The sequence below is a fragment of the Carex rostrata genome, chromosome 27, assembly GCF_964058835.1.
Source record: "Carex rostrata chromosome 27, lpCarRost1.2, whole genome shotgun sequence".
Taxonomy (NCBI): Eukaryota; Viridiplantae; Streptophyta; class Magnoliopsida; order Poales; family Cyperaceae; genus Carex; species Carex rostrata.
The window spans coordinates 186,015-212,197 of record NC_135944.1 but is presented as its reverse complement, the minus strand read 5'-3'; the positions used below and the strand labels follow the sequence as shown (position 1 = coordinate 212,197).

At 35.5% G+C, this 26,183-nt stretch overlaps 2 protein-coding genes and 1 long non-coding RNA gene across 5 annotated transcripts; 1 reads left to right on the top strand and 2 right to left on the bottom strand.

Annotated features, from left to right (window-relative positions):
• Window positions 1-860: 860 nt before the first annotated feature.
• On the top strand, window positions 861-19,820 carry LOC144545258 (uncharacterized). Its single transcript, XR_013508449.1, has 2 exons — window positions 861-1,041; window positions 19,294-19,820. It is a non-coding gene; the product is annotated as an uncharacterized LOC144545258 (long non-coding RNA).
• LOC144545255 (ABC transporter A family member 7-like) lies at window positions 1,187-7,588 on the bottom strand. The gene is made up of 18 exons (XM_078293846.1): window positions 7,309-7,588; window positions 6,019-6,400; window positions 5,808-5,893; window positions 5,554-5,698; window positions 5,318-5,437; window positions 5,100-5,224; window positions 4,634-4,792; window positions 4,388-4,550; window positions 4,146-4,271; window positions 3,938-4,021; window positions 3,426-3,814; window positions 3,025-3,228; window positions 2,752-2,861; window positions 2,489-2,573; window positions 2,246-2,374; window positions 2,024-2,129; window positions 1,839-1,927; window positions 1,187-1,735 (listed from the first exon to the last, which is right to left on the bottom strand). The coding sequence occupies exons 1-18, from the start codon at window positions 7,471-7,473 to the stop codon at window positions 1,436-1,438; spliced, it is 2,967 nt and encodes a 988-aa protein (XP_078149972.1). The 5' UTR covers window positions 7,474-7,588; the 3' UTR covers window positions 1,187-1,435.
• On the bottom strand, window positions 12,551-25,970 carry LOC144545254 (ABC transporter A family member 8-like). Of its 3 annotated transcripts, none has more exons than XM_078293842.1 (18): window positions 25,547-25,956; window positions 24,706-25,087; window positions 24,481-24,566; window positions 17,483-17,627; window positions 17,245-17,364; window positions 17,019-17,149; window positions 16,117-16,275; window positions 15,871-16,033; window positions 15,639-15,764; window positions 15,428-15,511; window positions 14,916-15,301; window positions 14,513-14,716; window positions 14,178-14,287; window positions 13,995-14,079; window positions 13,746-13,874; window positions 13,517-13,622; window positions 13,345-13,433; window positions 12,551-13,215 (listed from the first exon to the last, which is right to left on the bottom strand). In XM_078293842.1, exons 1-18 carry the CDS (start codon window positions 25,709-25,711, stop codon window positions 12,916-12,918), a joined length of 2,970 nt encoding a protein of 989 aa, XP_078149968.1. In that variant the 5' UTR covers window positions 25,712-25,956; the 3' UTR covers window positions 12,551-12,915. The 3 variants fall into 3 exon arrangements, with proteins under 3 accessions (XP_078149968.1, XP_078149970.1, XP_078149969.1); XM_078293844.1 differs by lacking the exons at window positions 24,481-24,566; window positions 24,706-25,087; window positions 25,547-25,956 and adding exons at window positions 17,735-17,820; window positions 17,947-18,328; window positions 18,803-19,059; XM_078293843.1 differs by lacking the exons at window positions 12,551-13,215; window positions 13,345-13,433; window positions 13,517-13,622; ... (10 more) ...; window positions 17,245-17,364; window positions 17,483-17,627 and adding exons at window positions 19,391-20,035; window positions 20,116-20,204; window positions 20,294-20,399; ... (10 more) ...; window positions 24,001-24,120; window positions 24,227-24,374 and having other exon boundaries at window positions 25,547-25,970.
• Window positions 25,971-26,183: the final 213 nt, after the last annotated feature.

Sequence of the window (26,183 nt, the reverse complement as noted above, 5' to 3'; positions counted from 1 at the left end):
TAGAAAATCTGTTATGTGCAATCTCAAAATTATTCGTCAACACACTGTAACTTGGAGTTGCAACAATCGGAACCCTTGTCTCAGGTAAAACATGTAGCAGTGCGAGAGAATGAGAGATGGACATTTGGAGTCTCTTGTGGAGTATTAGCTTGCCTATTGTTGGAAGAAATACTGTTTATCTAGCTTGATTGTCACAGAGGTCAAGATATTACAATCCTACTCGGTCTTGATCCTTATGCTCATGTTTTTTGGAATTATTATTATTATTATTATTTTCCTCTTAATTTCATAACAATATTGTTATTTTTATAAATACATTAAATTGCAATCTTTATTTGACAATACTTTTACGGACATTACTAATTTTTTTAATATCTAATGCTTCTTTTTAATAAATCATAAATAAAGAGGCTGGGATATCTAGTATTTTATATCGACACAGCTATTTTACTATTTTTGCAACAATATAAAAAACTTGTCATGATAAAGGACTCGAAAAAAGAGGATTTGTGTTAGCCCAATAAAATGGGCCCATTTTTGGGCTATTCCTATGAAGCAAAATAGACCGACCCAACTAATTGGCCCAACTTCATTTAATTCTTTGCAACGACAACGACAATAATAACAGAAAATAAATAAATAAATAAATAAATAAATAAATAAATAAAACTTTACGTTTAAAACAAGTAACAAATGGTTATTACAATCAGGTGCTCAATTATTAAGAAATTTCGTTACAGAAGGCAACTTCGCCTATCTATTAGGTACGCGGCATCGATTAATTCGGTGGCGCCTATTTAAAATATATAATGTCTGCTTTGACATTCGTGTCAGATTAAAATGGACAACTCACATCACATATCATTCTTCGTTTACTTTTCTTACTTTGACTGAAATTTTGTTTTGTAATTAATGGAAGCAGCGTAGAGGACTGGTACACTGTTTTCCTTCCCCGATTTGCATGGTCAAGGAAATTTGTGGATTATTGATTATCGGTTGTCTATTGTTGAATTTTCAATCTAATCCAACTTGGACATTTTTGTCAGATATTGCTTCTCTCTGACCAAACTCCGGTTATGAGAAATTACACAAGTAATAACAAGTTGTCATTAAGGGAAAAAAAATGTGAAAGTTATTCCTTCAAATTATTTGATTATAATAAATAAGGATTCTAGTAAGACGCACAAGAGCTAAAAATTCACAAACTATGTGAAAAGGTCCCAATTATTCTTCATATACTACAGCAAGGAAAAAAAAAAAAACAGAGAGAAATATACAGGGGAACTAACCAATATCAATCCCTCACCCCCCAATTCAAAAGATAATAATAACAATATTAACAACACAGAAAAAGAAGCAACAGAAATTAAGGAAACAAAAATAAAATAAAAAATAAACATGAGTAATCTTAATGTTGTAAATTGAACTTGTATATTTAGGAAAGCACGTTAAATGCCTGTGCCCCCTTGGCAACTTTTATGAAGACGTCTTCTAGAGTTGTGTCGGCCAAACCCCATGCGTAAATTGCAAACCGGCTCTTGGCCTTCTCCACTGCCTGGAAAACATCTGAAATTCTCACCTCCTGTTTTGGTATTTCAAACTTTTGCGTACCAGATATGTGGTAGATCTTGTTTGCATTTGGGGAGAGGCGCTGCACTAGGGTTTCTACTTCCTGTTCCTTCTCTGCTGAGGTGGTCACGGTGAACACATATGACCCTCCATACCTTGCCTTCAACTGCCATAATATTATTATACAATTCAAATTTGTCATGTCTAGTGTGAAATATTTTTGTTAATAACTCAACAAAAACAAAAAAGTAAGACCAGAAAGTACATACCTCCTTAGGGTTGCCTAAACACTGGAAGCTTCCATCCACAAAAATACCAAGCCGGTCACATAACACCTCTGCCTCCTCCATTGAATGTGCTGAAACAATTAAAACCATTCGGAAAGTCATTGGTAATTGTAGTTCTTATTGGTATAAAATGATAATTTAGGATATATAGAAGAAACAAATATTACTGGTAAGAATAATAGCACGGTCTTTCTTGGCACGCTTGACAACATTCCACAAATTGTTTCTTGAAGCAGGGTCCAATCCCGTACTAGGCTCATCCATGTAAACTATCTAAAAAAGTGAAAGAAGAAATGATCGTTATGTAGCAACTTAATAGTAAATTAATATACGAAACCCAAATAAAAAGTGCCAGTGAATCAGAATTGGAGTGGGGCAGTATTGCACACCTTAGGGTCTCCAATGAAAGAAATCGCAACACTAAGCCTTCTTTTCATGCCACCGCTATACGTCTTTGCTTGTTTGTCCCCAACCCCACCATAGAATAAATTAACGCTCTTCAGTGATTCTTCAACTGCCTATTTTTTGGAAGAAAAAAAAAAAGTTGTTTGCTAATTTAGTGTTTTCGAGAATTATGGACACTAAACAAATAAATAATAAAATGTCATGTAAGTGTGTTATGTGTAATGTACCTGCATTAGAGCATCACCCTTAAGATTCTTGAGCCGGCCATAAAATAACAGATGTTCCCGTCCAGTCAGAGTTTCCCATAACAAGCTACATTTTTTAGTGAATAAAAGAAAAGAAGTTCATTAAATTTTCTGTCAACAACCTTAATTATCAGAATAACTCATATTTGTATGATTTTTTTATCAGAAGTAACTAATTAAGAGGGACGCAGGAAAGTAAAGAAAGATAATTTGGAAAATAGATAAGATTAGCAAATTAAGCTTACTCATGTTGGGGGCAGACGCCCATGTTGGTATAGATGCCATCCATGTCAGTCCTTATGTCCATTCCTTGTACATATGCTGTACCTGATGTTGACTTAATCAACCCTATCATCTGTTCACATCAAAAATAATATCATTTACCTATAAATGCACATTATATTCTGATTTTGCACAATAAACAAAATTATGTTACAAGTCATTGTTCCAAAAGGGGACACACATATATATATATATACTTATTCAATGTTCCAATATTGAAAAAGGAAAATACAAACCATATGGATGAAGGATGTCTTGCCAGCACCATTGGGACCGAGCATTCCAAAACACTCACCCTGTGGCAGAGCAAGAGAGAGTCCCTCCACTGCCAGCTTGTCAGGGTTGCCGTCCCGTCCAGGATACACCTTTCTTAGGTTGTCAGATATCACCGCATAGTTGTTTATGTTTTCTTCCATCACCAGCTTCTCCACCAATTCCCTCTGCAATTCAGTACATTATACTTTAATCATATCCTTTAATTCCATTGATCCAACTACTTTTCCAATTATCTTCAAACCTAGAGAGCTTCCTATTTTTATACATAATCAAGCAACTGACTACTATTCACATAAATATCAAAAAAGAAAAAAAAAAAAAAAAAAATAGAGAACATGGAAAAGGAAGACATCAAACATACCTCTTGAGTGACGTCAAGCTTGTTATTGACATCAATGACGACTTTGGCAGAGCCCTGGCGGTTGAAGCTTTTCGTCAACTGAAGTGATGGCGACCGGCTCATCTTCTTCTTCTTCTTCAAGAATTTCAAGAAAAAGAGGGGATCTTTGCGGATGTTGCCACCGAGGGACGACACCTGATCGATGTAGAATGCCAGAGGAAGCAGCACCATCCACTCCAACACCATAATGATCATTGCATTTCTAATGCCGTTCTCTGAGCTACTCAGATCCCCCCACCTCATTCCATTTGTGCCTGTGGAACTTCCACTGGATGCGTACTCCCCAAACTCATACAAGCCCCGGTACAGAGAGAAGCCCGGCACCAGCTCCATCACTATAATCCAACCCTCTGTGTAGAAAATGTTGATTTTGAAGTTTAGAAGAAAAAATTGGCATTTTGGCTAATCAACCAAGTAAACAAAGTGAACATCTCTTATTGTCTCATGAATATGAACTTCAGAAATGATCTTACTTGAAAAAGATGTATCTTCCACAAAGAACTTCAAGAGAAATTGGCCAAGTAAGCCAGTTCCAAATACATAAATGTAGCCAATCACTGCACCACACATTTTAAACGGGTAACATTACAATTAATTATTTTTTGAGTGAGAGATATTAAAGAGTTGCTAATTAGGTTTTGTAAAGTTGGCATTTTTAATACAAAAAATTCTTAGTCTGACCTGTAGCAGTCTTGACAGTTGAAAATAAAGTAGCTACAAGAAAAGCAAAGGCGATCTGAAGATTGATGTAAATGAAATAAAACACCACTTGTAAGCTGTAGTCATTTAATCTGAAAATTTCCAATCCTGAGGGAAACCAAGAGATAACATTTACATTAGGAATCTCAAATTCATGGCAACAGTATGCATGACAAATTGACAAGTCTGATATAAAAAAAATAAAAATAAAAGAAGATTGCTACCTATTAATGAGCCAAACATCACAAAGCAAATCATGTAGGCTGCAGATAGCAATAGGAAGTAGAAATACGAAATCAACCAATAGGGACCATCAGTTAATCCATGCATCTTCATCATTATTTTCAATTTTTGTTGCTTCTCGTACACCAAGTAAGTGAGTATAACCTATAATACATGAGAAGTATGAAGTGTTAGTAAGATTATAAGATTAGTAATCTGAGTAAATTATAAATATTATTTGTACTAACCGGCAAAAGTAGCTGAACTATCCAAGTGAAGAACAAAGGACCCAGAAGAGAAGAGATATCGAACCGATTTTTCGTCCCAGGTTTGGGTGTCTCTTTCACAAATTCAAATTCCATGGTCACTCCAGCTCCTTTCAGAAACTTGAGAAATGCATTTGATGCCTAGTATATGTAGGTGGCAAAAATTGTTATTTTATAATTTTTTGATTAAAAAACAGAATCAGAAAAAAATTAGAGGAACAAACTTCATTTGGATCAGCTTACCAATTTCAACATTGAACTGGACATACTGGTACTAATACAAGTACCACTATAGATATTTTCTGGAGCCATAAAGTTAATGGTCAAATACTTACATTTGGATGCATGATAATTTCAATGGATTATGGAGTACTGATTGTGATCTTCAAGTTTTAATAATGTTGATGAAAAAAAACCACAAAAAGAAGTGGAGGAGGATTGTGTGTACCGCATTCAAAGAGCGTGGCACCCTCTGGATAGCAATCTCCACATATGCTGAATTATTACTGTAGGTTGAGTTGTACCATATATCTAAGTTGTAGCCTTTCTCATTCGTATCTAGAAAGTCATAAGCTGCCAATGCAAGATTGCAAAAGTTTTGTCAGCTTTAAAAGAAATTATTCAAATATACTCCTTAAAAAATATAACACAAGGATGAGAACATACCAGTAAGAAACTCGTTCATTTTTCTCTCTGTATTGCTCTGCCGATAACCCTTAAATAGCTCATCATTTATCAACGATGAAGCATTGCGCCATAGTGACAACCCCTGAACACATACTACATCTGTACATATTTCAAAGGAGGCAATATTATTTAGTTTAACCAAAATATATATCAAATAAAGGTTATTCGATAAACCGAAGAATTATAACAAAAGAGTTGAAGGAGTACAATCGGACCTATAGCAAGGGATACCCCTTGGTAATCGATTGTAGCTTTGGTTGAAGAATTAGATAGGCAAGATGGTTGAATGTAATAGACAGGCCTATCTGAGATGAATGCTGGTTCAATGTATTGAGTGTCTCTAGTGTATGTGTCTGAGCCCTGAAAATGAAAAAAATAAATAGCTAACAATTAATAGAGAAATTTCGAGCAATACAAACTTTAATTTAAAACAAGCAACTGAGGTTGAAATTGTTAAATGAAAACTCACGGGTACAACTTGAGAGAAGAGAGTAATATAATCAGAAAAGTTGGGAGAAGAACTATCCATCACTGGAAAGAGACTCCCTGAAAGAGCTGCCATCCAACCAACAAGCAAGTGAGCAACAACAAAGAAATGAATCACTTACTTACACCATATAAAGTCTAACAGAAAGAAAGAAAAGAAAATAGTGAATTGAAAGCTATGAAAATATATATACTCTGTGCAAGTGTCTGGTTTTGACCGGTGAAGAGCACAGTGGCAGGACAAGAGCCAGAGAGCTGGCATGACGAGTCAGGCAAATCATTATACGGGAGATACACATCGCGGGCCACACGGTACTCAGGCCGGGGCACCTGCATCATGGCTGGCCACTCAGACGGGTTGGCTATGGCACAGCTGCTGATCTGATCCAGGGTCGAGTACTGGGGACCACACACCTTTTGGCACGTGCCAGTACCATTGACCGGGGTGCACGTGCAGCCGCACTGGTACTTGGGCTTGTCAATCTCGTTGTTAATCAATGTTTGCATCAGTATTAAAAGGACGCATATTATGAATGGATATGCGACAATGCACATGTTTGACTTTACGTTCCTCTTCTGTTCATCACAAATATTAGTACTTTATTATTAGTGTACAGTTATTTTTAATGATTAAGGGTATTTGTTTAACTAATCACATGTATTAGTTAATCAACTATTGTATCGTAATATTGCCTCTTGGGTGCACCAGTCAGTCAATACGTTGAATAATATTGCCTCTTGGGTTGGTTATAGTAAATACTAAATTGAAAAAGCAATCTCTTTCTCCTAGAAAACACAAAAAACAAAAGGGGTTCAATATAGTAGATAGATATTGTCATTATTTTATTCAGCATTCAAACTAATGTACTAAAATGCATAGAAGGAAATATCGGCCGATACTGATCTGTATCGGTATCGGCCATGACCGATTCGATACTATGGATTCTGCGTTTTTCGTCTAATTTCTACTATTCTGGTCCAATACCGGTCATTATTCGACTAAAACAGAATGAACTATGCAGATCCATTGTGTACCCGTGATTAAATAGAAAAGAACACGTGATTAATCAGCACAGAGAACAACCACGGGCAGTGAACAAGTGTGTTTATAGTTTTAATACTTGTATTATTGTATTAGTGGATTATTTTATTGTAATCATTTATCTAAACATAAATTATTGACAATTTTTTTTTTTATCAATTTTTTTTTTATTTTTTGTGTAAAACAAGCTTCTGGTCAAAAAGTTTGATTTTCCGAGCCGAATCGGCCGAGACCGATCCCGATATTTCCTTCTATGCTAAAATGTCCAATTTTGTTGGAAATTAGCAAAATTCGTCGGAATTAGGATACAAAACCAGAGAATAAGACATAAATATATGTTGATTATATTCAAATGGAGCTAAGCTTCTGCTTTCACATAGAAGCTCTTGAATAGAAACTGAAATATATATATAATGGAACTAATGGAGATAGAAGAGTAGACCTGAAAGGTGAGATTCTTTCGGAGAAGAGCATTAGCCTGAGTTGAGAAGCTCGCTACGCCTCTCTCTCTTGCCACATCACCGCCTCCGTCACCAGAGCCCAGAAGCCTCAGCCCTGACGGCGATGGCGATGGCGATGATGCTGGTACCGTTACTGATGCCTCCATCACAACTCTCTCTCTCTCTCTCTCTCTATCCTCACTCAGTTGCTTTCTTAAATACTATGATTACAATGATTATACAATCATTCCAAGATAGATTGATTTGAAATTATGTAACTTAGAGATGGGAGGAAGAGAAAGAGAGAAAAGAACCGAGTATCAGCACGAGTTCATTATTCCTGCCACACCCCGTCTCCTCTTATCATTTCCGTAATTCAGTATATATAAAAGACAAAATTAAAAGTAAAAAAACAATTACTACAACGTATCTGTCATGCATGGTGTCATCATACGCGTAGCGAGGAATTTTATCCGGCTAGGAAAACAAATTACGACTAAGCTAAGCAAATTGTAAAATGTGAATCAATTAATTAATTAAGTAATATTTTGTGGACTGACTGTCGTGAATTAGTTAATTCAGACAGTATATTATTTAGAGTAGATAATTCAATTATACATAAATTAAATTTATGTTTGACTTTTAAAATTCAAATTTAGAGTAATTCTGTCACTACGTGTCATAATTTTGGCTAAAATCCAAGCATGCAAATTAAAATGACAGACTTAATTGCCCGATCTACTCCACCACCTCTTTGAGTCTTTGACTAGCTAAGACGCCATGACCAGAAATCAGAATTCCAGATAAACAAAACTATTTTATTAATTACTATATAATATATATTTATATTTAGTAGGTATGGATAATACTATATTAAATAGTTAAAAAAAAATGTTAATTCAGAAAAAATTTAAAAAAAAAAAAAAAAAAAGTTAAAAACCATATACTATCGTTTTTCCGAAAATTTCAGATTTACCACGACAACTCGATAATTCAGGAACTGATTATAATTAATGAAGGGGCTTGTTTGTAAAACAATTTATAATCATTTTGGGGCTGTACCTGTACGTATGTACGGTCAAAGTTTTGACTTTTGTTCCTCTCTCCTTTTACTTTGAAAATTAAACCACGCCTTCCTTCCCAGTAATTCACTAATAAGCTGACGATTAAATTTTGACAAATACCCCACTACCCGTTTACCTACCTACCTAATTAGCAACATAGTCAATTTGCAGATTAAATCTGAATTAAATTCGAATAATTCATTTTCTTGGTGATATCGAATCGAACGTTGAATTATTTGGTTGTCGGAACTTTGATCGAATTAAACCTGAATAATTTGCGAATTTTACAATATTTTTTTTTATTTTACGAATTATTCGTGAATTTTTCTCGAATTTTTTCCATAACATTTTTTTTTTTTTTTTTTTTTGCAGGACTGAGATCTCTAATCCGGATAATTCCGAATCATTCTTGAATTATACCAAAATTATTCCTGAATCACGAATTTTTAACTTTGCTGAACCGAACTCGGATAATTCATTTGTCACTATATTAGCAACAGGTCATGCTTTTGATAATTAAGACCTTTTAATATTTTTGGGCCGAAATATATATATATATATATATTTTTCATTTTCTCTGCTGTTGTAGTAATAATTTTCAAGTTCAGCTTTAGCAATTGTAAAAAGACCCAAGTAGTTTCAAATATAAGTCCGAAATCCAAATCACAATCAAATTGAAGTTAAGTAGTTAACCCAAATTTATGGGCCCGTATATGTACAATTTAAAGGCTTTTTAACGGTTTGACGCCATATGTTGAGCTAATTCATCAAAATTTTGCACGCTTTGAGAAGTGCCGTGATAAGCAAGCTCAAAGCAGCTCCATAGTTTTTTTTTTATGTGACATGAATTTCATCTTCAATTTATCCAACAGAACTTCTAATTCTACACGATTGAAATTTGAAGCTCATGAATTTGTAAATAATAAAAGATAAATGCATCCTAACTACAAACACTGTCCCCAAATTGCTTTCCAAGCATGAAGATTTCTTCATTTAATTACTTTTCTTATTTCGAATGGAATTTTGTTTTGTAATGAAAAAAGCGTAGAGGAGTAAATTTCAAAGTCCCAATTTCATGTATACCCTCAAAAAGTTCGAAATTACCTATTTTCCCTCTAAAGTTCATAATATCTTTTTTTTAGGAAATAAAGTTCATAATATCATTTTGAGTTTCTTGCTCGGAAAACAACAAACCACCTGATGCATATATTTTTGTATGCTTTGTGAAAAATAATTAATCAAATCATCTCAATCTATAGTTTAAATACAAAATGCAAGTATGGGCAATCATAATCACAACAAAAAATTAGTAGACATCACAACTATTAGACAATCAAACATTATCAACTCATGACATCACACGGCTTTCACTTCTTACTCCGATGTGCTTGTGAATTCTTTGCCCGTCCCCTAATTTTAAAAAAAATGTATTGTCAGTTTCTACAAAAGAAGTATAGCTTTACAAGTTTGATGATTTGTATCTGTAACATTCCGGAAAAAAACGAATTATTATTATTATTACTAACAAGACTTTTTCATAATGTAATGAAGATTATAGGTATCTGATAGCATATTTTATTTGTAAAAATATAAAATAAAAATATGAATAAAATAATTTTAGTCATTAATATTCACGTTTCTTTGAATTATATTCTAGATATTAGTATAATATATTGTACTATTGTACTTGAAATATTACGGTAATACATAATATATCTACTATCTTACTTGTGTTACACCATAGAGTATATTTTAAATTTAATAGATCTTCACCTTTTGTAGCTTTAATATAACAAGGTCACAAACTATTATGTATCTCTGCTAATTTTCAATATGCCAATAACCACTAATCTACTGTATTTACAAAAGTTCAATTTTATAAATATTCGTATCGTCTAGCTCTATGCATCCCTTCCAATTCACCCATGCACCCCTTGAAATAAACCGCCTATATAAATTAACTTCCATTTAATTTTGGATTTGAACCGCACCCTTAAATTTATTTCATTTTCCTGCCGCCTATTTGCTTCGTTTTATCCGGTTAAACTTCCCTTCAATTCCCTGCCGCTATCCTTATAATTCCTTCAATTAATGTTCCCTGCCACTATCCTTATAATTCCTTCAATTAATATGATCATGTAATTTGATTACAAACCTTTTTATTCAACTTCCTGCCACACTATCTCTCTCATTTTTACCTTGCACAACCGATTAAGAAGAACCCTATTATATGTCTGATTCAAATTCCAACTACATCGTACTTATTCTCAACCGTCGTTGCAATCCAGTTGGAAATTCTGAACATCTCGCTATATATAAGGTAACCGGACTTCTCTATAAATGTGTTTTCGTTTTGTATGGTTGATTTGAATATTGGTATATGTTGCATATTGAATTATAATGGTATATTTAACAGGATAGCGGGTCTGAGGTTGGAATTTGGTCTCTCATTGTTGGATGGATTTTCCAGTGGGTTGGCAGTTTAAAGGAATTGTGTTATGAGAATGTGGGAATCGCCTGTGACAGGGATTACACATGTGTGAATATGATGTGACTGGTTTTATGGATAACCTAGACCGACGTGCTATTACTGGTTAAATATGCGTGCATAATTTTATGTGTATTTGTGTGGATTAATCTAGCCTATTTGATTGATTGTTAAATTAAGCCAATTATAGAGAAGCGCGTCGTTAAATAACCAGTTACTGAGCTTTGTAGCTGACTCCGTTTTGTTATTTTGTTTTCATTTCTGTTGACGACGTAGGTTGACGGGCCAAGGAAAGATGTGAAGATGCTTATATAATCACGCTCCGGATGGTAAAAATCTGGGGTGTGACAGTATCAATAAACATGAACCAACAACTAAATTTCAAAGAAGACAATAAACATGTATATACTGGTATCTACGTCAATAAAAATCAGAAACATGATAATTTGCAAGTGTATGGATTTAGTTTCCCTATGTAATGCTAGCCCCTTCTTATTACAATTTCTATTGGGCATTTTCACAAACACCTTATGTGCGATCCAAATTCCTGTTTTTTTTTTCTCATTTTTTATTTTTAGTTATGAAGAAATTATGTTATACTGGTTCTAGTACAGGATTGGAATTATAAAATGTATTAGCCCAATATATTCTCATAGAATTGCTTGCATTTTGAGTACGACCTCAAATTTAATGTATGTCAGAGGCCTCTATTATGATATGCATTAAAATAATAAATCACAAAAATACCTACTATGTTTCAATGGATATAAGAGAAATAGATGAAATTACTCAGATAACAAAAAAATGTTGATATCAGAGAAGGGCGAGGCACTTATCAGAGAAATCGTTGAGAACCTAAATTAGTACTTACCCAATAATAGGTGAATTAGGCATATTCTCCCATCTAGGTCCCGAGGGATTGCTCGCAACCAAGTCCATGTAACTGTGCGGAGCAAATAAAGATTGGTCATTCAAGTCTGATGTTATATCACAATGGCTCGGAATAAGCAAAGATTGGGGCAATGATGCCATATGTGAGAGGGGTGAGGCACTAGGTTTTCTTTAGAGAAGTAATTTATGTGAGATAGGAAGATAAATTTATGGTGAGAGAGGAGAATTTTAGTGTGAGTTTTTGGCGCTAGGTTTTGCAGAAGCAGAAGAGAGGAGAGAAAGAAGGGAGGGAGGGCATATTAGTTATTTTTCATTAATTAATATGATTTATTTAATTTTAAATATTAAATTTGACTAGTTTAGTGATTTTGAGTAAATATGTGAGCTTCTAATGTTTTGAAAGGTAAATATGTTATTATAATTTTTTGAGGCGAAAATATGTAATATTGAAGTTTTTGAGGGGATATGTGAAATTCCCCCTATATAAAAATTCTCTTTTTTGTACAAAAGTAAAGAGAGAGAAAAAAAAAACTCTCTTTGCACCCACGTAAAAGAGGAAAGATAATTTGTTGCACCACGTGAAGAGTCAAAAGAGGAGAGAGAAGATTAGAATATTGAAAATCAAGTCTGAGACTATTTTTAATTTCTCAAAAAAATGAACTGAAATGGACACGTTTGTGGGAACAAAAATGAAAATAGATGACCAAATGTGGTTCCAATTAGCTCCAAAACCTACTCAATCAATTCCCATCTGCCATCCAAACATGCCCTTAGATTAGTCTGCTTAAACAAATAAAAAAATGATGGCCACAAATTCAGTCTCCTAGTTTATTTGAATAGTAGTCAATAGTCAACGAGCAATTAACAAACGAAAAATTACATATGCGCCATTGCAAAATCTTAGTATAACATATGTGGATCTTCTAATGATTTCTAACGGTTTGAAACATTTTTGGTCAAACCCAAATCCATTCTTCATATACTACAGCAAAAGAACAAAAAAACGAGTAATTTACAGAGAACCTAACTTCCCACCCCCAATCAAAAGATAATAATAATAACAACAAAGAAAAAGAAAAAAAATTAATAGATAGGACAACAAAATATAAAAAGAAAAACAAGCTAACTAAACATGAGTAATCATTATGCTGTAAATTGAACTAATTTTACGAAAGCACATTAAAAGCCTGTGCCCCCTTAGCAACTTTTATGAAGACGTCTTCTAGAGTTGTGTCAGCCAAACCCCATGCGTAAATTGTAAACCGGCTCTTGGCCTTCTCCACTGCCTGGAAAACGTCTGAAATTCTCACCTCCTGTTTTGGTATTTCAAACTTTTGTGTACCAGATATGTGGTAGATCTTTTTTGCATTTGGGGAGAGATGCCGCACTAGGGTTTCTACTTCTTGTTCCATCTCTGCTGAGGTAGTCACAGTGAACACATATGATCCTCCATACCTTCCCTTCAACTGTCATTATATTATACAAGTCAAATTTGTCATGCATATATTGTTATCTACATTTCAGACACATGTAGTGTATAAATAATTGTGTTAATAATTCAAGAAAACAAAAAACAGAGAAGACCAAAAAAGTACCTCCTTAGGGTTGCCTATACACTGGAAGTTTCCATCCACGAAAATACCAAGCCGGTCACATAATACCTCTGCCTCCTCCATTGAATGTGCTAAAACAACAATTTGGAGAGCCTTTAGATGTAGTTCAGATTGTTAAAAAATGTTAATTTATGATAGGAGAAAAAAATATTACTTGTAAGAATAATAACACGATCTTTCTTGGCACGCTTGACAACATTCCACAAATTGTTTCTTGAAGCGGGGTCCAATCCCGTACTAGGCTCATCCATGTACACAACCTAAAAAGGTGATCGAAGAAATATTGTCAGCTCGCTACTTAAATAGTAAATTATGTTTCTAAACCCAAATTCAAATTAAAGTAGCCAGTGAATCTGAATTGGAGTGGTACAGTATTGTGGCACCTTAGGGTCTCCAATGAGAGAAATTGCAACACTGAGCCTTCTTTTCATGCCACCGCTATAAGTCTTTGCTTGTTTGTCCCCAAACCCACCATAGAATAAATTAACGCTCTTCAGTGATTCTTCAACTGCCTGTTTTTTTGGAAAAAAAAAGTGTTGTTTGCTAATAATTAGTGATTTTGAGAATTAAGGGCACTAAACAAAAATAAATAATAAAATTACTCGTAATAGCATTAAGTGCAAATTAAATACCTGCATTAGAGCGTCACCCTTAAGATTCTTGAGCCGGCCATAAAATAACAAATGTTCCCGTCCAGTCAAAGTTTCCCATAGTAAACTACATTTGTTTTTTGTTTTTTCAAAAGTAACTAGGAGGGACGCAAAAAGAAGTAAAGAAAGATAATTTGGAAAATAGATAAGATTAGCAAAGCTTACTCATGCTGGGGGCAGACACCCATGTTGGTATAGATGCCATCCATGTCAGTCCTTATGTCCATTCCTTGTACATATGCTGTACCTGATGTTGGCTTAATCAACCCTATCATCTGTTCACATAAAAAATAATCCCCCTATTTATTATCGAAATATCATTGACCTGTATATGCATATACATGCACATTATATTCTGATTTTGTACAATTACCAATAAAATTACAAGTCTAGAACTTGACTACTGAAACAGGAGGAGACACACAGACTTATTCATTGTTCCTATGTTGAAAAGGGAAAATACTTTCCGCAAAAAAGAAAAGAAAAGGGAAAATACAAACCATATTGATGAAGGATGTCTTGCCAGCACCGTTGGGGCCGAGCATTCCAAAACACTCACCCCGTGGCAGAGCGAGAGAGAGTCTCTCCACCGCCAGTTTGTCAGGGTTGCCATCCCGTCCAGGATACACCTTTCTTAGGTTGTCAGATATCACCGCATAGTTGTTTATGTTTTCTTCCATCACCAGCTTCTCCACCAATTCCCTCTGCAATTCAGTACATTATATTTTAATCATATCCTTTAATTCCATTGATCCAACTACTTTTCCAATTATCTTCAAACCTAGAGAGCTTCCTATTTTTATACATAATCAAGCAACTGACTACTATTCTCATATATATATCAAAAAAGAAAAATAAAACAGAGAACATGGAACATGGAAAAGGAAGAGACATCAAACATACCTCTTGAGTGACATCAGGCTTGTTGTTGACATCAATGACGACTTTAGCAGAGCCCTGGCAGTTGAAACTAGTCCTTGACTGAAGAGACGGTGACATGCTCATTTTCTTCTTCTTCAAAAATTTCAAGTAAAAGAGAGGATAGTTGTGGATGCTACCTCCAAGGGACGACACCTGGTCAAGGTACAATGCCAGAGGAAGCAACACAATCCACTCCAGCACCATAATGATCATCACATTTCTCATGCCGTTCTCTGAGCTGCTCAGATCTCCCCATTTCATTCCTTTTGTGACAGTGGCATATCCGCTGAACGCATACTCTCTGAACTCGTACATGCCCCGGTACAGAGAGAAGCCCGGCACCAGCTCCATCACTATAATCCAACCCCCTGTGTAGAAAATGTTGATTTTCAAGTTCAAAAAAAAAAAAAATTGGCACTTTGCCCAATCAACCAAGTACACAAAGTGAGCATCTCCTATTGTCTCATGAATATGAACTTGAGAAATTATCTTACTTGGAAAAGATGGATCTTCCACAAAGAACTGCAAGATAAATGCAGCAAGTAAGCCAGATCCAAACACGTAAATGTAGCCAATCACTGCAGCACACATTATAAACGTGTAACATTACAGTTAATTTTTTTTTTCAGTGAGAGATATTTAGAGAGTTGCTAATTAGGTTCCATTAGTTTGTATTTCTAATAAAAAAAATATTTTTAGTCTGACCTGTAGCAGTCTTGACAGTTGAAAAGAAAGAAGCCACAAAAAAAGCGAAGGCAATCTGAAGATTGATGTAAATGAAATAGAACACCACTTGTATGCTATAGTCGTTTAATCTGAAGAAGTTCAATCCTGAAGGAAACCAAGAGATTACTGAACATTAACATTAAATATCTTAAATTCTTGGCAAGAACAAGGCTCATATAAAAAAAAATATTCAAAGAAGAATTAATGCTACCTATTAGAGAGCCAAATACCACAAAGCAAATCATGTAGGCTGCAGATAGCAATAGGAAGTACAAATAAGAAATCAACCAATAGGGGCCATCAGTTAATCCATGCATCTTCATCATTATCTTCAATTTTTGTTGCTTCTCGTACACCAAGTAATTAAGTATAACCTATAATACATGAGAAGTATGAAGTGTTAGTAAGATTACAAGATTACTAATCTGTGTAATTTATGAATAGTAATTGTACTAACCGGTAAAAGTAGCTGAACTACCCAAGTGAAGAACAAAGAACCCATAAGAGAAGAGAAATCTGACTGAAATTTTGTTCCAACTTTGGGTGTCTCTTTCACAAATTCAAGTTCCATGGTCACTCCAGCTCCTTTAAGAAACTTGAGAAATGCATTTGATGCCTAATATTTGCAGGTGACAAAAAATAATTATTTCATTCTATTTTCATTAAGAAAAAAGGGGGGAATTTCATGTATACCCCACAAAAACTTCCAAATTATGTATTTCCCCTCTAAAGTTCATAATATCATATTTACCTTCTAAATTTCAAAAAATTCATAAATTTACCCGTTTTATTGTTTTTTCTATAAAATACTCATTTTACCGTTTATTAAAAAAAACATCTCTAGCATGTTTCAAAAAAATGTGATCTTTTATTTAGTCGGTTTCTGAGGGCAATTGGAAAAATTCTCTACTTTTGACGCTTATATTGTGACAATTAAGTATATGCTAGTAGAAGCATCAGAAATAGAGAAATTACCTAATTGTCCTCGAAAATCGATCAATTAGAAGACATGACATTTTTCTGAAACATGCTACCTATGTTTTTTTTAAAGTAGGGTAAACGGGTGTTTGTAAATTTAAAATGAGTTTAATAGAAAAGATAATAAAATGGGTAAATTTGTGCATTTTTTTAAATTTAGAAGGGTAAATATAATATTACAACTTTAGAGAGGAAAATACGTAATTTCGAAGATACTGAGGGGTATACATGAAATTCCCAAAAAAAGTAATAAAAGAACGTCATGTACATTTCAACCAATTTCTTTTTCCTTGAATTACGATGTCCTGATTATGGTATTCATGGTTTAAAAGTCCTGGTGAAATAAAACCACAAAAGGGGAAGGTGGAGGATTGTGTGCACCGCATTCAAAGAGCGCGGCACCCTCTGGATCAGGGTAGCAAACGCAAAAGATCCTGTATTATTACTGTAGGTTGAGTTGTACCATATATCTAAGTTGAACCCTTTCTCATCCGTATCTAAAAAGTCATAAGCTGCCAATGCAAGATTGCAAAAGTTGTGTTAGCTTTAAAAGAGATTATGCAAATATAATCTGACAAAAATATATCACACAAGGATGAGAGCATACCAGTAAGAAACTCATTCAATTTTCTCTCTGTATTGCTCTGCCGATAACCCCTAAATAGCTCATCATTGATCATCGATGATGCACTGCGCCACAGCGGCAACCCCTGAACACATGCTACATCTGTACGTTTTTCAGAGGCGGCAATATAATTTAGTTTAACAAAAATAGATGAAAATAATAAAGGTTATTTGGTAAATCAGAGACTTATAACAAAAGAGTTAAAAGAGTAAAATCAGACCTATAGTAAAGGATACCCCTTGGTAATTGATTGTAGCTTTGGTCGAAGAATTAGAGAGGCAGGATGGTTGAATGTAATAGAGAGGTCTGTCTGAGATAAATGCTGGCTCAATGTATTGAGTTTCTCTAGTGTATGTGTCTGAGCCCTGAAAAAGGAAAAAGATTAAAACTACCAATTGTGAAATTTCAAGCTATAAAAACTTTAAATTATAAAAAAAAAAACTCAGGTTGAGATTGTTAAATGAAAACTCACAGGTACAACTTGAGAGAAGACTGTAAGATTATCAGAAAAGTTGGGAGAAGAGCCATCCATCGCTGGAAATAGAGTCCCTGCAAGAGCTGCTATCCAACAAACAATAAAGAAATGAATCACTAACACCATATAAAGCTGAAAATTATAAAAAATTATAAGAAGGACAAAAATTCAACCAAAAAAATGATGAATTGAAAGCAAAGAAAACATACTTTGTGCAAGAGTCTGGTTTTGGCCGGTGAAGAGCACAGTGGCAGGACAAGAGCCAGAGAGCCGGCATGACGAGTCAGGCAAATCAGCGAATGGGAGATACGCATCGCGGGCCACGCGGAACTCGGACAAGGGCACCTGCATCAGGGCAGGCCACTCGGGCGGGTTGGCTATGGGGCACTTGGCGACCTGGTCCAGGGTCGAGTACTGGGGCCCACAAACCTTCTGGCATGTGCCGGTACCATTGACTGGGATGCACGTGCATCCACACTGGTACATGGGATTGTCAAACTCGTTGTTAATCAAAGTTTTCATGATTAACAAAAGGACACATACTATGAATGGATATGCCACAATGCACGTGTTCGTCTTTATGTTCCTCTTCTGTTCATCACCAATATTAGTTTATTAGTGTTTAGTTATTTTGAATGATTACGAGAATTTGTTTAACTAATCACAGGGATTAGTAATCAATTATTGTGTAGTAACCAGAACATTTTTTTCTGGGGTTGCACCAGTCAATATGTTGAATAATATTGCCTCTTGGATTGGCTACAAAAGACTAAATTGAGGAATCAATTTCTTTCTTCTAGAAATCAGAGAAAACAAGAGGGGTTCAATGCAGTAGATAGATATTGTCATTCTTTTGTTCAGCATTCAAAGTAATGTACAAAATGTGCGAAGTTGTTGGAAATTAGCAATATTGATTGGAATTAGGATACAAAACCAGAGAATAAGACATAAATTATGTTGATTACAATCAAATGGAGCTGAACTTCTGCTTTCACATAGAACTCGGCTCTTGAATAGAAACTGAAACATATAATGGAACTAATGGAGAGAGGAGAAGAAAGAGACCTGAAAGGTGAGATTCTTTCGGAGAAGAGCATTAGCCTGAGTTGAGAAGCTCGCTACGTCTCTCTCTCTTGCCACGTCATCACCTCCATCGCCGGAGCCCATTAGCCTCTGCCCTGACAATGATTGTGATGATGCTGGTACTGGGACTGATGCCTCCTCCATCACAGCTCTCTCTATATTCACTCAAGTGCTTTTTAAGGTTCATTAATTGTTTCATTTTAGGATCATTGTTTTCTTGTGTTGTGCATTTATTGTACAAGATATGAGAAGGAAAAAAATTGAAGAACAAATTAGATATAAAGAGCTCCACCCATTTGCAAATAATAGAAGATAAATGCATCCCATCTACAAACACTGGCCACAAATTGCTTTCCAAGCATGAAGATTTCGTTTACTTTTCTTATTTTGTTGACTGACTTCTTGTTTTGTGGATTACTGACTATTGGTTGTCTATTATTGAATTTTCAATCTAATTGGACTTGGACACTTAGTCGGATATTGCTTCTCCACTGGGAAAACTCTGCTTGTGACAAATTACATAAGCAATAACAAATTGTCATTAAGAAAAAAAACAAAAACAAAAAAAGGTGAGAAAGTTATCCCTTCTGATTCAGCTATGATAAATAAGGATTCTATAATACATGAGCCAGTATACGAATAAGATGCACAGTAGCTAAAAATTCACAAAACTATATTAATAAATTCACGACCCAATTATTCTTCATATACTACACAAAATATATAAACGTAAGAAATTTACATAGTCCCCCCCCACTCCCCCCCAAAAAAAAAAAAAATCAAAAGATATTAATAAATACAACAAAGAAAAAGAAAAGAGAAAAAAGGCAATAGAAAGGAAAACAAAAAATAGAAGGAAAAAAAAAAGCTAACTAAACATTAGTAATCTTTATGCTGTAAATTGAACTTCTATATTTACGGAAGCACATTAAAAGCCTGTGCCCCCTTGGCAACTTTTATGAAGACGTCTTCTAGAGTTGTGTCAGCCAAACCCCATGCGTATATTGTAAACCGGCTCTTGGCCTTCTCCACTGCCTGGAAAACATCTGAAATTCTCACCTCCTGTTTTGGTATTTCAAACTTTTGCGTGCCAGATATGTGGTAAATCCTGTTTGCATTTGGGGAGAGATGACGCACTAGGGTTTCTACTTCCTGTTCCTTCTCTGCTGAGGTAGTCACAGTGAACACATATGACCCTCCATACCTTCCCTTCAACTGCCAATTATATTATACAAGTCAAATTTTTCATGTATTATTATCTACATTGGAAGAAAAAACAAAAGACCAGAAAGTACCTCCTTAGGGTTGCCCAAACACTGGAAGCTTCCGTCCACAAAAATACCCAGCCGGTCACATAATACCTCTGCCTCCTCCATTGAATGTGCTGAAACAAAATAATTTGGAAAGTCAATGGCTGTAGTTCTGATTATATAAAAAAAAAAAGTTTATTTATGACAAGAAAAACTAATGTACTTGTAAGAATAATAGCACGGTCTTTCTTGGCTCGCTTGACAACATTCCACAAATTGTTTCTTGAAGCAGGGTCCAATCCCGTACTAGGCTCATCCATGTAAACAACCTAAAAAGGTGCAAGAAGAAATTATAGTTAACTCACAACTTAAATAGTAAATTATGCTACTAAACCCAAATTAAGTGAGCCAGTGAATCTGAATTAAAGTGGGGCAGTATTGCACACCTTAGGGTCTCCAATGAGAGAAATCGCAACACTGAGCCTTCTTTTCATGCCCCCACTATACGTCTTTGCTTGTTTGTCCCCAACCCCACCATAGAATAAATTAACGCTCTTCAGTGATTCTTCAACTGCCTATTTTTTTGAAAAAAAAAAAAAAAAAAGTTGTTTGCTAATTTAGTGTTTTCGAGAATTATGGACACTACACAAAAATAAATAATAAAACTTTATGTAATAGCATTATGTGTAATGTACCTGCATTAGAGCGTTGCCCTTTAGATTCTTGAGCCGGCCATAAAATAACAAATGTTCCCGTCCAGTCAAAGTTTCCCATAACAAACTAAATATTTTAGCGAAGAAAACAAAAATTCATTAAATTTTTTGTCAACACCCATTAAAAGAAAGACTCAACTTCCTATCATTTTTATCATCAGATGTAACTAAGAGGGACGTAGGAAAAGTAAAGAAAGATAATTTGAAAGATAGGTACATAAGATTAGCATAGCTTACTCATGTTGAGGGCAGACACCCATGTTGGTGTAGATGCCATCCATGTCAGTCCTTATGTCCATTCCTTGTACAAACGCTGTACCTGATGTTGGCTTAATCAACCCTATCATCTGTTCACACCAAAAATAACCCTCCTATTTATTACTGAAATATCATTTACCTATATATGAACATACATGCACATTATATTTTGATTTTCCACAATTAACAAATTCCAGTTAGAAGTCGAGAACTTGGCTACTGAAACAGGAGACTACTCAAAGAGTTAGTTCTGGACCTAATACCATATCGAGTGATCTCCATAGTACAGACCAATCCGCGTATTGATCCGTACTATGGATATCGCGTATTGATCCGTACTATGGATCAATATCTTCATTTTCAAAGTTCAAATGGTCAATATGAACCGTTCAACATGATCTCCATAATTTTCCATTTTTTAGAATTTGTTTACTATTTTCTAGATAGGTAGAGAATCACTAGTTTTGAATGGTGTAGAATTTTTAGATCAAATTGTAAAAATGTAAAATTTGATCTACAACTACAAGTACATTTTCATATGGAGATCATGTTCAGATCAACTGTTTGGACTTTGAAAACAGAGAAATTGATCCATAGTACGGACCAATCCGCACTATGCATAGTACCATAGCCTCACTCATACCATATCTTCCATTGGAGGAAAAAAAATATATATTTATTTAATGTTTACATATTGAGAAAGGTAAGTACGAACCATATGGATGAAGGATGTCTTGCCAGCACCATTGGGGCCGAGCATTCCAAAACACTCACCCTGTGGCAGAGCAAGAGAGAGGCCCTCCACTGCCAGCTTGTCAGGGTTGCCGTCCCGTCCAGGGTACACCTTTCTTAGGTTGTCAGATATCACCGCATAGTTGTTTATGTTTTCTTCCATCACCAGCTTCTCCACCAATTCCCTCTGCAATTCAGTTCATAATGTTTTAGTCATATCCATTCCATTGATCCCAACTACTTATCAAATTATCTTCAAACCAAGCAACTGACTACTATTCTCATCAAAATTAAAAGCAAAAATTGAAAAAAGGAGGAGACATCAAACATACCTCTTGAGTGACGTCAGGCTTGTTGTTGACATCAATGACAACTTTGGCAGAACCCTGGCGGTTGAAGCTAGTCGTCAACTGAAGCGATAGCGACCTGCTCAACTTCTTCTTGAAGAAGTTCAAGAAAAAGAGAGGATCTTTACGTATGCTGCCTCCGAGAGATGACACCTGGTCAAGGTAGAATGCCAGAGGAAGCAGCACCAACCACTCAAGCACCATAATGATCATCACATTTCTCATGCCGTTCTCTGAGCTGCTCAGATCTCCCCATTTCATTCCTTTTGTGCCCCTGGCATTTCCGCTGAACGCAGACTGCCCAAACTCGTACAAGCCCCGGTACAGAGAGAAGCCCGGCACCAGCTCCATCACTATAATCCAACCCTCTGTGTAGAAAATGTTGATTTTAAAGTTTAGAAGAAAAAATTGGCACTGTGCCCAATCAACCAAGTACACAAAGTGATCATCTCCTATTGTCTCATTAATATGTACTTGAGAAATGATCTTACTTGGAAAAGATGGATCTTCCACAAAGAACCGCAAGAGAAATGCACCAAGTAACCCGGCTCCAAACACGTAAATGTAGCCAATCACTGCACCACACAGTTCAAATGTGTAACATTCCAACTATTTTTTTTTTTTTTTTTTTTTTTTGCAGTGAGAGATATTTAGAGAGTTGCTAATTAGGCTGACCTGTGGCAGTTTTGACAGTTGAAAAGAAAGAAGCTACAAGAAAAGCCAAGGCGATCTGAAGATTAATGTAAATGAAATAGAACACCACTTGTATGCTGTAATCGTTTAATTTGAAGAAGTTCAATCCTGAAGGAAATCAAGAGATTACTCACCATTACATTAAATGTCTCAAAATCTTCACAATACTATGCATGACAAGGCTCATATAAAAAAAAAAAAAAAAAAATCAAAAGAAGAATGCTACCTATCAGAGAGCCAAATACCACAAAGCAAATCATGTAGGCTATGGATAGCAATAGGAAGTACAAATAAGAAATCAACCAATAGGGGCCATCAGTTAATCCATGCATCTTCATCATTATCTTCAATTTTTGTTGCTTCTCGTACACCAAGTAAGTGAGTATAACCTATAATACATGAGGAGATGAAGTATTAGGAAGAAACTATAAGATTACTAATTTGTGTAATTTATGAATAGTATTTGTACTTACCGGAAAAAGCATCTGAACTACCCAAGTGAAGAACAAAGGGCCCAGAAGAGAAGAGAAATCTAATCGAAATTTTGTTCCAACTTTGGGTGTCTCTTTGACAAATTCAAATTCCATGGTCACTCCAGCTCCTTTAAGAAACTTGAGAAATGCATTTGATGCCTAATATATGCAGGTGGCAAAAAATAATTATTTTATTCTATGTTCATTATAAAAAGAAGAAGAAGAAGAAGAAGAAAAAAAAAATTGAAAGAACGAGCTATTATTTTTTTATGCCTATTTGCATTGGATCAGCATGTCCATTTCAACATTGAACCGGACATACTGGTACTAATACAAGTACCATTATATATAGCTTCTGGTGCTAGTAGTTCATTGTCAAACACGTATATTTCCACCAATTAACATTTCCTTGGATTGAGAAGTTCTGATTATGATCTTCATGGTTTAAAAGTCTTGATGAAACAAAATCACAAAAAGGGAAGGATTGTGTGTACCACATTCAAAGAGCGCGGCACCCTCTGGAGAGCAATCTCTACATATGCTGTATTATTACTGTAGGTTGAATTGTACCATATATCTAAGTTGAGGCCTTTCTCATCCGTATCTAAAAAGTCATAAGCTGGCAATGCACGATTGCAAAAGTTGTGTCACCTTTAAAAGAGATTATGCAAATATACACTCCGTCAAAAACATAACGTAAGATTGAGAGCATACCAGTAAGAAACTCGTTCAATTTTCTCTCATTATTGCTCTGCCGATAACCCCTAAATAGCTCATCATTTATCATCGATGATGCATTGCGCCATAGCGGCAAGCCCTGAACACATACTACATCTGTATGTTTTTCAGAGGAAGCAATATAATTTAGTTTAAGCAAAATAGATGAAATAAAGGTTATTTGGTAAACCAGAGAATTATAACAAAAAGAGTACAACTAGACCTATAGTAAAGGACACCCCTTGGTAATTGATTGTAGCTTTGGTCGAAGAAGAATTAGAAAGGCAGGTTGGTTGAATGTAATAGAGAGGCCTTTCTGAGGTAAATGCTGGCTCAATGTACTGATTGCCTCTAGTGTATGTGTCTGAACCCTGATAAAGAAAAAATAATACAGCTATCAATTGAGAAATTTTGTGGTATATAAACCTTAAATTAAAAAAAAACCGCTCAGGTTGAGATTATTAAAGGAAAACTCACCGGTACAACTCGAGAAAAGAGAGTAATATAATCAGAGAAGTTGGGAGAAGAACTATCCATCACTGGAAATAGACTCCCTGCAAGAGCTGTCATCCAACCAACAATAAAGAAATGAATCACTCACATCATATAAAGATGAAAATTATAACAAATAACAATAAGGACAAAAAACCAACAAAAATGAAAAAAAAAGGAAATGATGAATTGAAAGCTAAGAAAACATACTTTGTGCAAGAGTCTGGTTTTGCCCGGTGAAGAGCACAGTGGCAGGACAAGAGCCAGAGAGCCGGCATGACGAGTCTGGCAAATCAGTGAATGGGAGATTCACATCTCGGGCTGCGCGGAACTGGGGCGAGGACACCTGCATCAGGGCAGGCCACTCGGGCGGGTTGGCTATGGGGCAGCTGGCGACCTGGTCCAGGGTCGAGTACTGGGACCCACAAACATTCTGGCACGTGCCATTGCCATTGACCGGGATGCACTTGCAGCCGCACTGGTACTTGGGCTTGTCAATCTCTTTGTTGATCAAAGATTGCATGATTATCAGAAGGACGCATATTATGACTGGATATGCGACAATGCACGCGTTTGACTTTACATTCCTCTTCTGTTCATCACAGATATTAGTTTATTAGTGTATAGTTATATTTCATGATTAAGCAAATTTGAGTAACTAATCACAGGGATTAGTTAATTACTTAATTTATTATTGTAAAGTCACTGGCAGTTTTTTTTTTCTTTGAGGGTGCACAAGCTAATATGTTGAATAGCATTGCCTATTGGGTAGATCAGTAAGTACTAAATAAAGAAAGCAATCTCTTTCTTCTAGGAATCAAATAAAATAAAAAGGAGTTGAATGCATTAGCTAGATGTTGTAATGTATAAATTTGTTGGAAATTAGCAAGATTGATCTGAATTAGGATACAAAACCAGAGAATAAGACCTAAATGCTAGTTAATTATATACAAAAGGAGCTGAGCTTCTGCTTTCACCTAGAATTCGGGTCTTGAATAGAAACAAAAATATATAATGGGAACTAATGGAGAGAGAACAGAAGGGAAGAGACCTGAAATGTGATATTCTTTCGGAGAAGAGCATTAGCCTGAGTTGAGAAGCTCGCGACGCCTCTCTCCCTTGCCACGTCACCACCTCCGTAGGGGGAGCGCAGAAGCCTCGTGTCTGACGGCGATGGTGACGGCGTTGCCGCCGGTACTATACCTGATGCCTCCATCACCACTCTCCCTCTCTCTTTCTTCACTCAATTCCTTTCCTATTTACTATGATTTTACAATTATTCAAAGATAGATTGAATTGAAATTATGTAACTTGGAGAGGTAAACGAGACGAAGAAATGAGAGAAGGAGAAGTGAGAATTAGCAGGAATTCAACTCCGTATTATTTATAGTCCGTTATTCCTGCCCCCACCCCGTCTCCTTCTTTCTCTTTCTGTTTCGCAATTTTTTGACCAAACTAAAATTGAAAAGGGAAGTACCAAAACGTACCTTATTTGAGATAATTCCTCCTAAAAGCCAAGAATGTAAAATGACAGACTTGCCCTCTGATCCAGCGCTTCTTTTGAGCCTTTGACCAAGACAGGCATGAGAATCCCTGATGAGGATGGTTCAAATGTCATCTGTAGGAGTGAGTAAATTGCTCATAACTCGTGAGCCGTTCATAACTCGCTTACTAAATGCTCACTTGAA